Source organism: Siphateles boraxobius, unplaced genomic scaffold (assembly GCF_051911475.1).
Source record: "Siphateles boraxobius isolate OS27281-9 unplaced genomic scaffold, OSU_SipBor_1 9, whole genome shotgun sequence".
Classification (NCBI taxonomy): Eukaryota; Metazoa; Chordata; class Actinopteri; order Cypriniformes; family Leuciscidae; genus Siphateles; species Siphateles boraxobius.
In genome coordinates this window covers 6,664,318-6,682,634 of record NW_027509219.1, presented here as the reverse complement: position 1 = coordinate 6,682,634, position 18,317 = coordinate 6,664,318, and the positions used below count along the sequence as shown (strand labels likewise).

The following is an 18,317-nucleotide window of genomic DNA, read 5'->3' as shown; positions in this document are numbered from 1 at the left end:
CGCTAATGATTCACGGGCTGTCGCCGGTCAATATGATTGACGTGATTTGATAGTGATTTCAGACACCTGTCACGCCTGAGGCGTTCCCCATAGCGTCGTTGACGTATTGTTGAGTTCCCTTCGAAAGGGAAGTACATTATTGGCACTTATAGAAATTGATGTCTTATTGACACTGAGCTAGATGACAGACAGAGTATTTGTCAAATTCAGAAAGAACCTCTTACCTGCCCATCCAAGTACTCTGATGGAGTATTTCGGCCATGATTCCTCTGGCTTCTGTCGGCCCTTCACAGCCTTGGTTACATTACGGCCTGATGGCCAGAAACACTCATTGTGTTCTTCGGTCATCCAACAAGTTGGAATTATATCAACCACAGATTGGCCATCATTGGTCTCGCCAATAAACTCGACGATAGAGTACAGGGACATGCTGAAAAGTTCATAATGGTTACTGATTGTGTAATTGGACAAAAGCAACAGCTCCATCCTGCAATGGCAGAAGTACTAGTCTCTCAGTTAAATCTGTGACCGACACACCGTGCAGCTGGTGAGACAGCCGTGTCACTGTTCTAATCCCCACACACGTCGACTCAATAGGGTAGTTGTAAAAGCTGTCTTGTTTTTCATAAAACTGACAGACTGCGTACATACCCCCCGATACCAACTCAACAATGTTCCGCACCACAGCAACTTTGCCCTTAACATTAAAACAATTGCTGCCTTCACGACGTGAAATGATATTGCCCTCATGTCTGTACTTCATGTACTGCATGCGGACAGGAACATCAGGGAGAGTCGGAGCTGAGAAATGTGGTTGTAGAGGCTTATTTTTAAGGGAGAGTGAACGCTGTTTTTCACTGAGACGCCTTACGAGTTGTTGAACTGCGCCTTGGGGCCGTCTCATCATCCGCTTCATAGTCCCCAGATAGTTTTTGAAAGGGAAACATGACACGTTGTCTAGGGCACCAAAGTTTCTGGCATCATCAGCGAGATGGATGAGTGAGTGAGTGTTATAGACTAGCTGCTCTGATCCATATATCTGTCCAAAATTTGTCACATAACATTTGAGTAGCTTGCCTGGATATTCAGAGTGCTCCGAGCACAAGGCTGGACTGAGAAGTATCCTCATTGCAACCGAGGGACTGCGAAGCTGGCAGTGAACCACTCGGCCCGGATCTCAGAGACGGGATATCCCGGAGAGTATGACTCAGCATAGTGCTTTCCGACCCTTGCTAGCGAGGGGAGTTTCTCTACTCGATCCACGGATCAACCCAGTGTCTGTGTTTCAAAACACTGAGGAGGCCTGTGAAGGCCTAAGGGCTGATCTAACTGGGAGGCCTCACGAGAGGCCTACGACCGTCTGACCAGACTCAGGAAGCCGCATGCTCACAGAGACCCTCGTGAGGGGAGCACAAGGTCTGCCTGGTAGGCAAACCAGGCTGTAGGCAGAAAAGGTTCCGGGAGGGAACCTTTAGCAGAGAATGAACACTTTAGCGAGCCAGGGCGCAAGCTCGCCTTCAGCAGCTGCCTATTAAGGCTAGCTGAAACTGATAGCAAGAGACCACTAGCTTCATAAACCCAGCACCACTAGGGAGCGTTACAGGGAGGCCCGGAGAGGCCTACTACCTGATCCTTTAGGGAGGCACGTGAGGCCTACTACCTGATAACCACAGTACGTGGGAACTCACCTTCAGGGAGGCCCGGTGAGGCCTGCTACCCTACGACCACAGTATGTGGGGAGCTCACCTTCAGGGAGGCCTGGAGAGGCCTACTACCTGGTAACCACAAACTGTGGGAACTCACCTTCAGGGAGGCCTGGTGAGGCCTACTACCTGACCGTTCTCAATCAAGGAGGCCTGGAGGAGCCTACTACCTGATAACCCCAGTATGTGAGATGCTCACCTTCAGAGAGGCCAAGAGAGGCCTACTACCTGATAACCACAGTACGTGGGAACTCCTCCTTCAGGGAGGCCCGGTGAGGCCTGCTACCTTACAACCACAGTATGTGGGGAGCTCACCTTCAGGGAGGCCTGGTGAGGCCTACTACCTGGTCACCACTATCTGTGGGAACTCACCTTCAGGGAGGCCTGGTGAGGCCTACTACCTGACCGTTCTCATTCAAGGAGGCCTGGAGGAGCCTACTACCTGATAATCACAGCATGTGGGAACTCACCTTCAGGGAGGCCTGGTGAGGCCTACTACCTGACAGCCAAAATATTTGGGAGCCCACATCCAGGGAGGCCTGGTGAGGCCTACTACCTGATAGCCAACGTAAGTGGGAATTCGCCTTCAGGGCGGCCGGGTGAGGCCTACTACCTGATAACCATCTTAAGTGGCAATTCACCTTCAAGGAGGCCTGGAGGAGCCTACTACCTGATAATCACAGCATGTGGGAACTCACCTTCAGGGAGGCCTGGTGAGGCCTACTACCTGACAGCCACAATATTTGGGAGCTCACATTCAGGGAGGCCCAGAGAGGCCTACTACCTGATAGCCAACGTAAGTGGGAATTCGCCTTCAGGGCGGCCGGGTGAGGCCTACTACCTGATAACCATCTTAAGTGGCAATTCACCTTCAGGGAGGCCTGAGTGGCCTACTACCTGATAACCACTGGTAGCTTTGAGCCCTGAGTCCGGGTGAAAGTATAAGGTGGCCTGCTAAGGCCAGCCAGCTGGGGACTCGCCTATCAGGGAGGCCTGGTCGGGCCTACTAGCTAATAGCAAGTCATATTCTGCCATAAAGTACACTGTTGGAAACCATACTACACAGCATAATTCACTAATGGGCTTCCAGTAGCGCTATAAGGTATGTCCCACAATGTTGGGACTCACCTCCGAGGAGGCCTGTTTAAGGCCTACTACCCATCAGTGAGTCAACTGCCCGAACCACCAAGGCCAACCACGTAAAGTGAGCTGGCCTACAGTGCCCTCTGGGGGGCTGTCCAATCAAGGAGGCCTGCTGAGGCCTACTACCTAATGGCGCAGCCTTCGTTGGCAGAAAAACTGTTTACACAGCGCCTACAGCATCCTGGTGCCTAATCACATTGCCCATGGCAGTGTACTCCGCAAGAAAGCTAGCACCCTTAAAACAAGGGGAGTACAACATACGCCACTCTGCCTCAACGGAGGCCCCAGTTAGCCAGGGGCCTACCATCTATGCATGGGCGTCAGCTCAGGGCAATGCTCTGGCTTCAGGGGAGCGTACTTCGACCAAAGAAGAAGTGAAGCTTACTTCATACTCGACCCGAGCCATAGTGGTGCGAGGTGGGATAAAACAGAACTGGGAGTGAAGTGCTCAGACCTACCCTGTATCACAGGGGAATACTCACACCTCACCCTGAGGTTACCAGGGTGCGGGCCTGCCAGCGGCTCTAGGGGTGACAGAAATGTATCTGTGCCCAACCTAGGGGAGTGGGGCTTGAATGAAAGCCAACCACCTACAACCTAGCGCTCGAGCAGTAGCTCAGCGAGGTGAGTGAAGCCTAAACTGGCGGCCTAAATCCGTAGGCCAGTTCTGCATGGCAGGGTCGGGCAGGAAACCCAGTCTTCTTCGTGAAGCGAAAGACGGCCTAACCCTGCTCAATAAAGACATATATACCACGGAGGCCTGTTTGAGGCCTACCATGTCCTTACAAACCATCCTCAGCACCACGCTGCATTACTCTAGTCACCCCAGAATGCAGAGAAGGGGGCGGGCCTTGGCCTAACGACTCCCACGGGAGGAGGCTGTTTATACAGGGATACTAGAAACCAACATTCACACAGTGAAGGGTCAGAGGAAGAAATGCTAAAATTTTTAGGAGAGCGCCTCTATTATCCCTGGCACAGCCTAGGCCAGCTACAGAGGCGGCCCTGGTAAGGGCCAGCCTGCAAGCATAGATCTATCTGAGGGCTCGGAGGAGCCACAGCCTTACTAAAGAATATAGTCTGTATTATTCCATACAAAGGGCTGCAGAATCGCTCAGCCTAATGAAAACCCAAACAGAGCTCAAGGGGCGACATACTCAGGAAGAAGTCAAACGGACCTGTGGGCCGGACATAAGATCTATCTGAAGCTCTAGCGTCAGTCAACACTCTAAGTAAAACAATTTAAAGAGAGAGACCAACCACTCTACCCTGAGGTGGCTAGCAGCCCGAAGGCTAACACAGTTACCGTTCTGGCCACCTAACGGGGAACTTCAGGGCCCTGATAATCCAATAAAGTTCTCTTACCTTATTACCTTGACATGACCCCATGACTCTATACAGGGAACAAGGTCTGTAGAGAGATACATTTCGGAATTTTAATTCACAAAAAATGACTCTTGAAAAGACCAGACAGCTCACCTGCGGCGTGCGGAGTGAAGACTCGCCAGATAGTTCTTTATGAACCTGGGGTCCACCACTTTACATGCCTGAAAGAGGCGTTTCTACTAACCAAGCCTAGGCGGGCCATTGGAACATCGTTCTTATCATAGGCCCAGCGCCAGGCCTGATGTAATGAACGTCTGGGGAGTCAGAAGAGAGGAGAGGGCTGGATTCTCTTTTTAATGAAGCCCTCCGGGGAGATTATCCATCAGCGACGCTGTATGCGCTTGTGCTGGATAACCTCCCTCAGATCCCTCTTCTAGCGGGAGTCACGCCTTTCCTGCGCCCTGTTCCTCCACAGAGGGGGCGCACGAGAGGCGACACTGGCTCTCTGGCCCTGTCTACGGTCCTCAGATCGTGAAGGGCCAGGCCCTCCCGCCTGCCTGGGCGTGGAACCGGATCTCAGCGGTATGTAGGTTTTTTTTTTTTCCTAAAAGCAGCTGAGCGCGCCTTCGCCTCCCTGAACTTCCCAAGCCCCGCCTCCACGGCGGGGCCAAAGAGTTCAGAGGGCGAAACCGACGAATCGAGGAGAAAGGCCTTCTCTTTCTCCTCAACGTCGGCCAGGTTTAACCAAAGCTGTCTCTCCGTGGCCACCATCGCCGCCATCGACCGACTGATCGTGGCAGCAGTTTGTTTGGTGGCCCGGAGCGCAAGAGCCGTGGTTCGGCGCGGCTCAGTAACTGCCTTAGGGGACAACCCTGCCCCCTGGTCGAGATCCTGCAGCAGGTCGGCCCGGTATGCCTGCAGCACCGCCATGGTGTGCAGGGAAGCACCAGCCTGAACTGCTGCCGTGTATGCTCTGCCATTCAAACGCGCTGTTGTCTTTAGCGGTTTGGATGGCAGAGTTGGAGCTCTCAGTGTCGACGCCTGCCCAGACACGAGATAGTTTGCAAACGACTCGTCAAATGGGCGGCATCGACACATACCCATGCTCTGCGATCCCATCAACATCAGCGAAATTAACCCGCTGATGTCAGTGAATACGGGCAGAGCATGGGCTCTTCCATGCCCTCTCGATCTCCGTGTGAAGATCAGGAAGGAATGGAAGGCTCACCTGAGCTGGTGGTGTATGGCCGGGGAGAAACCGATCGCCGAGCCTACCGCGAGCGGTCTCTCCTCTAGCGCGTTGCCATGGCAGCTACAGCCTGTTGGCGGCGCGCTCCACAACATCCACCAGACCTGCATACACGGGGCAGGGTGGCTGAGAGGGTTCAGGATCTACCTGATTATAAACCTCCTCAGCCATCTCCTGCTCGTCCTGAAGAGCAGCAACTGCAGGAAACCGTCGGTGAAAAATCCTCGTCATCGACCTGCAGTTCGCCCTCGTCAGCCGTCGAATCATCTGAGAGGTTTACAGCACTCTCAAGATGATCGACGAGCTCTATCTGGAAGCCCATGATGCAAGTCGCCGCTCTGCCTCGGCACGAGCGGGACCATGAGAACCAGACGTTGAACCCCCTTCACTCGAGAAGAGGGCCAGACGAGAGCGAGCGTTTTAAGAGAAAAACGCTCACAGTTCACACAGAGGATTCCCTCGAGAATCTCCCGTGCGCGCTCTTCTCCCAGGCAAGAAAAGCACACTCGTGTGCTGTACATTTAATTTTCTTACCGTTTCATTGAATAGCGTTTTCAAACAGACAGTCCCTGAAGACGATGAGATGATTTGTCATGTTTGCAAGGCGCCCTTTTATACTTCCAGGTCGCACGTTAATCATTCACGCTAATGATTCACGGGCTGTCGCCGGTCAATATGATTGACGTGATTTGATAGTGATTTCAGACACCTGTCACGCCTGAGGCGTTCCCCATAGCGTCGTTGACGTATTGTTGAGTTCCCTTCGAAAGGGAAGTACATTATTGGCACTTATAGAAATTGATGTCTTATTGACACTGAGCTAGATGACAGACAGAGTATTTGTCAAATTCAGAAAGAACCTCTTACCTGCCCATCCAAGTACTCTGATGGAGTATTTCGGCCACGATTCCTCTGGCTTCTGTCGGCCCTTCACAGCCTTGGTTACATTACGGCCTGATGGCCAGAAACACTCATTGTGTTCTTCGGTCATCCAACAAGTTGGAATTATATCAACCACAGATTGGCCATCATTGGTCTCGCCAATAAACTCGACGATAGAGTACAGGGACATGCTGAAAAGTTCATAATGGTTACTGATTGTGTAATTGGACAAAAGCAACAGCTCCATCCTGCAATGGCAGAAGTACTAGTCTCTCAGTTAAATCTGTGACCGACACACCGTGCAGCTGGTGAGACAGCCGTGTCACTGTTCTAATCCCCACACACGTCGACTCAATAGGGTAGTTGTAAAAGCTGTCTTGTTTTTCATAAAACTGACAGACTGCGTACATACCCCCCGATACCAACTCAACAATGTTCCGCACCACAGCAACTTTGCCCTTAACATTAAAACAATTGCTGCCTTCACGACGTGAAATGATATTGCCCTCATGTCTGTACTTCATGTACTGCATGCGGACAGGAACATCAGGGAGAGTCGGAGCTGAGAAATGTGGTTGTAGAGGCTTATTTTTAAGGGAGAGTGAACGCTGTTTTTCACTGAGACGCCTTACGAGTTGTTGAACTGCGCCTTGGGGCCGTCTCATCATCCGCTTCATAGTCCCCAGATAGTTTTTGAAAGGGAAACATGACACGTTGTCTAGGGCACCAAAGTTTCTGGCATCATCAGCGAGATGGATGAGTGAGTGAGTGTTATAGACTAGCTGCTCTGATCCATATATCTGTCCAAAATTTGTCACATAACATTTGAGTAGCTTGCCTGGATATTCAGAGTGCTCCGAGCACAAGGCTGGACTGAGAAGTATCCTCATTGCAACTGAGAGTATCATAAAGTTTTTGTACAGCCTTGTTGGTAGGCGTCCTTTCAGTACCACAGGACCTGTGTACAACAGAAACTGCCGATATTCAGTGGCCTTCCAATTTCTGTATTCTCTAAGTGACCTTGGCTTACGTGAAAAATTCTTTGGGAGATTTGCTCTGATTGATTCCAAGTGATCAGAAATCATGTTGATTGTGGAAGCAGAAAGACGACTACTTAAAGGTCCCTTGGTCCAAAGATGTACAATTCTTCTAACATGTCCTAAGCATTCCAAATGCATATAGTCAAGGACAAAGCTTGACACCATTCTAATGCCAAGCTCTTGTAGCGGTGAGACTATATCATTATGGTGATGTTCACTATCGAGCTGCTGATCAAAGGTCAAGTCTGTTCGAAGCGGTGCAGTCAATTCTGGAAACACAACTGTACCTAAATGAACCTCATACTCAGTACATTGCTCGCAGGAGCTGTAGCCAGTGTGACCTTTGATGCATTTCAAGTAGGCACGAGCAGGTGCATCACAGATAAATGCATCTGGAAGAGCAACATTGTAATGTCTTTCATTGTATTCTAGACCATCATGCATTAATAGCTTCAACTCCTCAATGAAATCCTTCAGGTATTCATGAACCAATTGAGGCTTTGTTGGGCCTGCAAACAGACCAATGACATCAACATTAGCTCTGGGAAGTTCCTTGATCTTAACCAGAATAGGCCATAACTCCTGTTTAGAGCTGCCTGAGAGGGGTATACCATCAATGTTGATGCGCAGTGTTATAGTGTCTACTGAGGAATGTGCTTCCTGTGACAGCGCTGAAATGATTACGTTAGACACTCCAATATGGCAGTAGCATCCAGTTCCGATGTTTTTGATTTCGTAGGTTGTTGAGGTTGACAAAAGAGTTCTTGGATCTTTTGGTAACTCCAAGCCACACTGCACTAATAAGTGCAACAACTCTGACAGGGCACTAGGTGAAATATTGTGATTTACTGACCAGTCTCCCAATTTCCTTCTTATGTCACTAAAGCTACAAGGGTCTGATTTGTCAACTGTGCTTTCCGAATCAGTCTGATCATTTGTGGCTTCAAAACTGTGTTTGGAAACAACTTCAGAATGTGATTCTTCATCACTTTGAGACCCCAACTCTTCACTATGATGTCCACAGATCTGTTTGTCATTTGAATTATTACTTCCATGAGACTCCAACTCTTCCTCTGATGCAATGAAATCCATATTTGTTGGCACAATGTCCTCGTCATTATGGCAGCCTTTCAAAAAATTCAAGTGCTCCTTTACTTTCATTTTAACACGTCTTCGTTTAGTCCAACGACTGACGTCATAATCCATTTTTCTTTTGGGTCTGTAACAGACAAAGCTTTTATACTTTATAAAACCGACAGACATATTGAGGTGTTTAAGTTAAAGACCTGCTGACTGTCACACACACCTGATACTACAATCAAGTTTAATTGAGCAATATCAGGGTTTTTCCTTGGCCAAAAAAGGAGAGTGGCGGTAACCCCTCGCGGAGCACGCGGCGTGGTGCGATCATAGCTACGATGGGGGTGGGGGGGTACTAGCGTAACCGTAAGATCCAGAAATAGCATGGGTCGCGCAGAATAATATAAATTAATAAATATAATAAAGAATAAACCAGCGCACCCAACAGACAGTGCTTGAAGTATTTATTTTTGGATTTCCTCATCGTGAGGCGGTGGCAGCAAGAAATAACACGGTGGCGGCCACCAACGAAATCTCCATGGAGGTAAAACCCTGCATATGTAAGAAATTGACAAAAATGGCCAAAATGGGTTGAATAAAATATCCACCCAAATTCTGAATACTTTAGAGCCCTCTTCTCCCTGATTGGGAACTTTTATCAAATATCAAATGTAAACAATATCAGTTGTGGGCTGCACCTCTGCTTTTGAAATGAGAATATCCTGGCTAAACTATTGTGATATAAGTCAGTGATATAAACATTTGAAATTAACATCATTTATCAACAATTTATCAATTAGACAAAAATTGAGCAAATCAGTGTTCAATAGGAGCTTTCAATCAATAAAAAGATAAGTAACAAATGAACATAAAATAACCAGCTTACATGACACTAAGTGTGTGTGTGTGTGTGTGTGTGTCTGTGTGCATATATGCACGCAGAGCACACAGGGACATTAGTGTGTGTAAGCGTCGACGATAAGCAAGGCTCACGTTCACTCAGCAATATGTGTAGTTGTTCCAAGATCAATGCCAGAGAACGGATGCCGATGTGTGAGGAGGGAGAGAAAATGAGTTGGCCAGCCCAAATAACTGTCTGTCAAAGTTTGCAAACAATTTCGTAGTTGCAAAACCACTGGTGAAAGTCTTATGTGGCAGGCTAAAGAACATCCCGACCCGTGCACGTGAAGGGGGATGTAGACCGTTCGTGTATGCGCACTTGATAACTTTGGGAGGTGCAATTGCACCGTGCACGGCATGGATGCATCTACATGAAATCGTCATAGGTAAACTAGCTAGGCAGCTAGCTGCCGTACCGACAGTCCGTACAAATAGGTGGAATTCATAGGCCTACTCACTTGCATTCACCTAAATTCAATCGTAACACGCAAACAGCTCACAGCTAGGTTTTAATGTTGGAGACAACAGGCAGGGCTTGAATAGTTGAAACATTTTTTGTGTGATGGTGTCTTCCCGCCCCTGGCCACGACGGTTACAGCATGCTAGGGCAAGCCCTCCTGCAACGGATTGCATTGGAGAGACTCTGAAAATTACTAAATATGGCCTTACATTGGAGTAAATGTTAGCCTACAGCCCTGGAACGATTTTCAGTCTGATTAAAATGCCCCATAAATTGACGTAAGAATAAAACCTACAATTTGTGGAAATCAAGTAGGCCTAGGATAGGGCTGGACGATATGGCCAAAACTTGTATCACAATATATTTTCTAATTTCGGTCAATACTAGGGATGGGCATTCGATTAAATTGTCTTCATCGATCATCAGGAGAATTAACGATCGATTTTCAATTAATCATTGATATTTTTATATTAAAATTAAGTGTTAGGCTATATTTAAATGCAGTGAGGATAGAAAAAACAGCGTGTATCCTCATTGAGATCTTTAGGCTATTACAAGTTGGACACCTCTTGTGGCAGTTAAACGAGATTAATTCATGGTTACGTGGTTGCACAAAGAAAATGCGCTATAATCAACATTAAAAGCAGCTAAAAGCTAAAAACACCTAAAAGCCTGTGCTCATTTACACAACTGACCCTCATTTTTTTCTCCAAAAATATATAAATAGATATTTAAATAAATAAATAAAACAGTCATGTTAAATAATAACAAAAAAAAATCTAATAGTTTTAGGTCTGATAGTTTTGTGTTACATTTGGCAAAACCTAGCAAAAAAGACGAGTAATAAAGTAATAAATTGAGTGTAAATTGAGTAATGTTGTCGCATCCAGATGTTAGCTAAATGATAACTAGTTATCATGTTGAGCCAGTTAAAGGCTGCTATAATTAGTTCATGCTAGGAATAAACCCAATCATCTGAGCAGAACTTTTGTTCATTATTGTTTTTCACATATTTAAAAGAAATCTTTATTACTAAAACAGAGAGAGCAGGTCAGGGAGGAGACATCAGTTAGCATAAACATCCATAAACATTACGGTATATGATTACGGCGTTTCACAGACTAGCGTTCACGGCGCAGCCAACAAAAGCCGGAACGCAGCCTGTGCTCAATATATAATATGTCTATGCTGAGCACAGCCAACTGCTGCTGGGCTCCTGTCTATGGTGTATGTCCACGGTTTCCAATGTAACGGTTGCCAACCGTTCCGTATAATACGGACTCGTCCCGTATTTGACACATAAAAGTCGGAACGCACTTTGTTACGTATTTTTTAGGATCAATTCAGTGCAAATCCATGACAGACACATAGCTTCTAATGTATGTCAGGCAGACTATGAACGAAGACATTTGTAGGCAATGATAAGAAAAAAGAAACCCGACGGTGCGGTAGATACTATTTCTCCCCCTGTTTGTCTATGATCAGCCACATAGCGTTTTTAACATCTCGGAACATCTTCAGAGAATGCCCTTTTAATTGGTCGTTAGTCATTGTGAGTCACGTATCGTAGCAACGATGACGAGAAGTGACAACAGCGGGAAATGTAAAAATGACTACCTCCGAGCAGCCGGCGAAAAGAAAGTTAACTATAATGGAAGTATAATTATATAAAGATATTTGCACTACACTTCCTTAAAATGTTGTCTAAATAAATTAAAATTATAATTTTTTTGCACTGGAAAGAACATTCTAGAAGTCTAATTCTATTGAATAAGTTCGCACAAGGCTACAGCAAACTGTTGTATTTATTTTTCTTCAAATGCAGCCGATGAGCTTTGAATGTTATATGTTGTATTTGTTTAAGTAAAAAATAAAAGGTATTATAAACTAAACAAATCAATGGTTCATTGTTGGCAAAATGATCATGATAGCATTTATATATCTATGTGGTTCAGTCTTGATTAGGCCTACTTTGCTATTCTATAAATATAGGCCTAATAAGTTGTATTATATTATGCTATAATGTATGATAGCATACAATATTCACCAGAAGTCATCATTTCAGGGGTTATTTTTCAAATTTTCTTATTTAATTTTCTTATTAAAGTTGGCCACCCTACTCATCACTCACATAGCAGCTTTGTGTTGCGGCTCTTTCTGTTCGGCTTGAATGAACGCCAGTCAGTGAAACGCTGTAATCATATACTGTAATGTATATCGAAATATCGGAAATGTGTTTAAAACTCATATCACCGTTATTGAATAAAAGTATAACTTCTATCGTGATATATTAATTATTGTCCAACCTCTCGGACCGCTGTTTTTCCTTTTGGTTAGATTCTACATCCGATTAAACAGCGCAAACCAAAAATACAGACCACTGTACAATCTGCAGTGTTATTTTTCTGACAACATAATATTTCAACTTACCTCAATTTGTGAATGTCTGATGAAGTTCTCCTCGAAGTCACAGCTAGCAGCAGTGCTTTCCGAATGGACGGTTAACGTTTTGAGCGCGAAACAAGGCCTTTGCATACAGGCCCCTAGATGTCCTAAAAACTGCCTGACCAAATAACAATTAAATACAGTAAAATTCGTAAATTGGAGGATATGTGAGAGAATTATCAAACGTTAACTGCTTCGCTGACTTCATTATGAATGAGCCTAATAAGGTGTTGTGTGGATAAAGAGTACTGAAAATCTGAAGTACAAGTACTGTTACATTGCTAAAATATTACTCTATTACAAGTAAAAGTACTGGTGTTGGAGAAATACTCAAGTAAAAGTACAATTTGTACAAAAACCAAAAAAAAAACCTACTCAGAGTATTAGTTACGTTAAACCACTGATGTCACTGTCACTTCTCCAGACTAGGGCTGGATGTGTTTTCCTTTACCAAAAGTTAAAACGCCAAATCATTAATAATTGATAAGATACAAAACAAGTGTTTTTCCCTCGTTTTTTTTCTCAAACAGATCTACTGTACCTTTTACAGCCTACACATCAGTGGTATGATTTACACCTTGATAGAAACACATGCTACTCCTTGGTCCAAGGACATCTAACAACACAGAAGTGGAAGGCAGATTGATGATGAGGCCCCCTGCAGTCCTTTTCTAACAAATATTGAATTACAATTTCCTAAGAGGTAATAAATGCATCATATTCATGTCCATAAAGGGACTAGCTGTCTGTGAGCTATTTGGCCTCATCTTCAAAAATGAAGTACCGTAGAACTTCGAAAAGGATCCCGGCATTTTATTTGACCAAATAGACCATTGGGACAGGCATGGGATGTGGATAACCGTATGGGGTTATTTGTAGGGATGCCTGACATTGATTTTGTACCGATATCCGATATACCAATATTGTCCAATGCTTCATTTCCGATACCGATATTAGCCGATACAGATACCGAAACATTTGATCGTTTATAGGCTTACTGCCCACTGTTCCATGACTCCCTTGATACTGGGGATTTGAATGTTTTGAAGGACTAGCCAGCAACCGGTAGGCTAACTGGGGTGTGGTGCTTACTACCCCTTCGAGAGAAGATGCCAACTGAACAATTCTTTGACTGAGGTAAACTAAAAACAAATAGCCACACAAGAACAAAAATTCAACTCATTCCACTCATTGGGGCTTAGATCTGCCCTGCTCAAGAATTTATTTACTCTACAAACCCTGTGTTTAATCTGGTTGGCCAACAACCTACAGCAACACCCAAATTTTGTCTGCATTCGCTTTGAGAGGAAACGAGCTTTCCAATAAGGTATAAAATGACATACTTTAGTCATTTTAAACCATTTCAAAAACCGATACCGATTAATTTTAAAGCCAATATCGGCCGATAATATCGAGCATCCCTAGTTATTTGTCTAAATATGTGTTTCTGCCCCAAGGGACAGGCGTCTGGGATTAGGCTATTATTTGAAGGGTTACGGTAGGCATGCAACCTTTCTGAGAGTCCACTATCAGCATAATTACAACACAGCGTAAACTTTGACCTATTTTGATGTTTTTTACATTTTTGGGAAGTTACATTTTTAATTTTCTGCACGACTAACAAAAATGACTGATGGATTGTTTTGGCAAAAGATCTACATGTATGCAATGTTTGTTCTTTGGTGACTAGCGTGACTTGAAATGTATCGAGTTACAATTACTCAATCTGCTTGATTAGCCTACATGTAGAGTTACTACAAGTTACTAAAAGTTGTACAGTAAGTAATTACATGACTCAATAGGCCTACATAGTTACTTCGTTCCCAGATCAAACCCATCCGGCCATCCCCACTCAGCCCATAAATATGCCATGCAGGACCCATATATGTGTTCCCAGTTCAAACCCATGCCCACTTTGCCCATAAATGCACCATGCAGGATCCATATATGTGTTCCCAGTTCAAACCCATGGCCACTTGGCCCATAAAATTTCTATGCAGGACCCATATGTGTGTTACCAGTTCAAACCCATGGCCACTTGGCCCATAAAAATGCCATGCAGGACCCATATATGTGTTCCCAGATCAAACCCATGCCCATTCGGCACATAAATATGTCATGCAAGACCCATGTATGTGTTCCCAGATCAAAACCATGACCACTTGGCCCATACATATACAATGCAGGACCCATATATGTGTTCCCAGTTCAAACCCATGGCCACTTGGCCCATAAAAATGCCATGCAGGACCCATACATGTGTTCCCAGATCAAACCCATGCCCACTCGGCACATAAATATGTCATGCAAGACCCATGTATGTGTTCCCAGATCAAAACCATGACCACTTGGCCCATAAATATACCATGCAGGACCCATATATGTGTTCCCAGATCAAAACCATGCCCACTTGGCCCAAAAATATGTCATGCAAGACCCATGTATGTGTTCCCGGTTCAAATCCATGGCCACTTGGCCCATAAAAATTCTATGCAGGACCCATATATTTGTTCCCAGTTCAAACCCATGGCCACTTGGCCCATAAAAATGCCATGCAGGACCCATACATGTGTTCCCAGATCAAACCCATGCCCACTCGGCACATAAATATGTCATGCAAGACCCATGTATGTGTTCCCAGATCAAAACCATGACCACTTGGCCCATAAATATACCATGCAGGACCCATATATGTGTTCCCAGATCAAAACCATGCCCACTTGGCCCAAAAATATATCATGCAGGATCCATATATGTGTTCCCAGTTCAAACCCATGGCCACTTGGCCCATAAAAATTCTATGCAGGACCCATATATGTGTCCCCAGTTCAAACCCATGGCCACTTGGCCCATAAAAATGCCATGCAGGACCCATATATGTGTTCTCAGATCAAACCAATGCCCACTTGGCCCATAAATAGACCATGCAGGACCCATATATGTGTTCCCAGTACAAACTCATGCCCACTCGGCACATAAATATGTCATGCAAGACCCATATATGTGTTCCCAGATCAAAACCATGACCACTTGGCCCATAAATATACCATGCAGGACCCATATATGTGTTCCCAGTTCAAACCCATGGTCACTTGGCCCATACATTTTTTATGCAGGACCCATATATGTGTTCCCAGTTCAAAACCATGGCCACTTAGCCCATAAATATGTCATGCAGGACCCATATATGTGTTCCCAGTTCAAACCCATGCCCTCTTGGACCATAAATACACCACGCAGGACCCATATATGTGTTCCCAGTTGAAACCCATGCCCACTTGGCTCATAAAAATTCTATGCAGGACCCATATATGCATTCCCAGTTCAAACCCATGCCCACTCTGCCCATAAATGTGCCATCCAAGACCCACATATGTGTTCCCAGTTCAAACCCATGCCCACTTGGACCATAAATATGTCATTCAAGACCCATATATGTGTTCCCAGATCAAACCCATGCCCACTTGGCCCATAAATATGCTATGCAGGACACATATATGTGTTCTCAGTTCAAACCCATGCCCAAATGGCCCATGCCTGTCCCTTATGGGTCCCATGTAATCAGCTCATATGGGCTTCCTATGTGGGACTCATACTACAAAACCTACATGGGACCCGCTGATTTCACCCAGCCAAAGCCCATGCCCACACAGTAACCATGGAACCCGTACTTAACCCATCTGGGGCCCACATGTCATTGCTGGCTGGGTGCCTATGTCTGCATGCTGCTGCACGGCGTTTTACATTAATTCAAAATTAAGGATAATTTTTGGCTTCAAATATCACGCAGTACGAGAGATACTCTCGTAAGAGAACTCAGCCAGCACAGCCACGTGGGGCCCACATGGGATTGACCTGGCTATCTAACTGGGACCGAGCCAGTTTTGTCCATGGTTTCCATGTAGGCCCCACATGGGTTTGCCCAGATGAAATGAGCACTGCTCAGTGTGCACACTACATGCTGTTAAATGTAACACTGAATCAGTGTTGGAGTTAATGAGATAATTAATTGATTGAATAATGATTGAGCCTTATCAATGAACACCTGCTGTTAATAAGCAGAATCACTGAAGAAAAGAGTAACACAAGAACTACTTCCAGCCACAGCCTTAGATGAAATCAACTGAAGATAAAATACACAAAATCTCTCAAAATCTGATTAAACAACTGGAAGCTGGAAGTAGTTCTTGTGTTTCTCTTTTCTTCAGTGATTCTGCTTGTTAACAGCAGGTGTTCATCAATACTGCTAAATCATTATTCAATCACTTAATTATCTCATTAACTCCAACACTGATCAGTGTTACATTTAACAGCCTGTAGTGTGCACACTGAGCAGTGTTCATTTCATCTGGGCAAACTCATGTGGGGCCTACATGGAAACCGTGGACAAAACTCGCTGGGTCTCAGTTAGATAGCCCAGGTCAAACCCACGTGGGCCCCACATGGCTGTGCTGGCTGGGAAGTTATTCACCAGTGAGAAGAATGGCACTTTAAAAGCATCTAGGGTTGAGCTAGAGAGATATTTGGAGGAAACGCATACAGATGCAAAAAACTATTAGCCTATGTCAATTCCATCAGACATCCCACCTATCAATCCACCAGAATACCAAATGGAGGTCTGTGCACCTAAGTGGAAAGAGATAGAGCAGGCTGTGAGAAAGGCAAGGGCTTCATCATCTCCAGGGCCTAATGGAGTTCCATACAGAGTGTACAAGAGTGCTTCAGGAGTTCTACGAATTCTGTGGAAATTGATAAAAGTGGCATGGGAAAAGCAGGTTGTACCTAGAGCATGGCTCCGAGCATGTGGAGTCTTTATAACTAAAGAAAAAGATGCTACAAGCATCAGTCAGTTTCGTCCTATTTCACTATTAAACGTCAAAGGTAAGATTTTCTTCAGCATTATTGCTCAGAGATTGTCAACCTACCTATTAAAGAATGGCTTCATTGACACTTCAGCTCAAAAAGCGGGCATTCCAGGGTTCTCAGGATGCTTAGAACACATCAATGTTATCTGGCAATGAATTCAATCAGCTAAAAAAGGAGAGGAAGGAGCTCCATGTGACATTCCTGGATTTGGCTAATCCATATGGTTCAGTGCCACATGAGCTACTTTGGGAAGCATTTGATTTTTTTCAGGGTACCGATGTGGATAACAAATTTAGTGAAAGCCTATTTTGGAGATTTGCAATTTAGTTTCTCAGCTCCAGAATTCAGCACTACATGGCCATGCTTAGAGGTTGGAATAATGGCAGGATGCACAATTTCTCCACTGGCTTTTACCATGGCAATGGAAGTAATCATTAGGGCATCAAAATGGGTAGTAGGAGGAGAGCGCTTGGCTTCTGGGATGCGACTATCACCAATCAGAGCATACATGGATGACATTACAACCATGACTACAATAGTAGCCTGCACTAATCGGTTATTGGGGTAGTTAACCGATAACATTGAATGGGCACGAATGCAATTTAAGCCCTCTAAATCAAGGAGCATCTCGATAATTAAAGGCAAGGTGGTAGATAAAACATTCTTCATTAATGGTGAGCCAATACCAACAGTTTCTGAGAAGCCAGTGAAGAGTCTTGGGAGATGGTACGATGGGGATCTAAAGGACACAGTTTGAGTGGGAGAAGTTAGACGACAAGCAGTGGAAGGGTTGAAGAGCATAAACGGCTGCACTCTACTAGGGAAACTCTGGTGCTTTCAGTTTGGTCTACTGCCGAGGTTGCTGTGGCCACTGACTGTGTACGAGGTTTCTTTGACAACTGTGGATAAGCTGGAATCGTTAATAAGTTCATATATCAGGAAATGGTTGGGAGTTCCACGGTGCCTCAGCAGAGTGGGGCTTTATAGTAAAGGAATATTGCAGCTGCCAGTCTCTGCTTTAACCGAGGAGTTTAAGTGCGCCAAGGTCAGACTGGAAATGACCTTAGTAGAGTCACGCGACAAATGTGTAAGGGAGGCAGCACCTGTGTTAAAAAATGGTAGAAAGTGGTCAGCAAAGAAATCTGTGGAAGAGGCAAAAGACTGCCCTACAAATTGGTGATATCGTGGGGCCGGTACAGCATGGAAGAGGGGGTTTTGGGCTC

The 18,317-nt window shown here is 45.2% G+C and overlaps 1 protein-coding gene and 1 long non-coding RNA gene across 2 annotated transcripts in view; both read right to left on the bottom strand.

Moving 5' to 3' along the window:
- The window catches only part of LOC143733054 (uncharacterized), a 44,689-nt gene extending 35,809 nt beyond the window's left edge, over positions 1-8,880 (bottom strand). Inside the window, exon 1 of the mRNA XM_077224603.1 lies at positions 6,289-8,880. Coding sequence (XP_077080718.1) covers positions 6,289-6,550 — 262 coding nt within the window. The 5' untranslated portion in view covers positions 6,551-8,880. The remainder of the gene's footprint in view (positions 1-6,288) is intronic.
- On the bottom strand, positions 5,370-5,897 carry LOC143732200 (uncharacterized). Its single transcript, XR_013201072.1, has 2 exons — positions 5,657-5,897; positions 5,370-5,618 (listed from the first exon to the last, which is right to left on the bottom strand). It is a non-coding gene; the product is annotated as an uncharacterized LOC143732200 (long non-coding RNA).
- Positions 8,881-18,317: the final 9,437 nt, after the last annotated feature.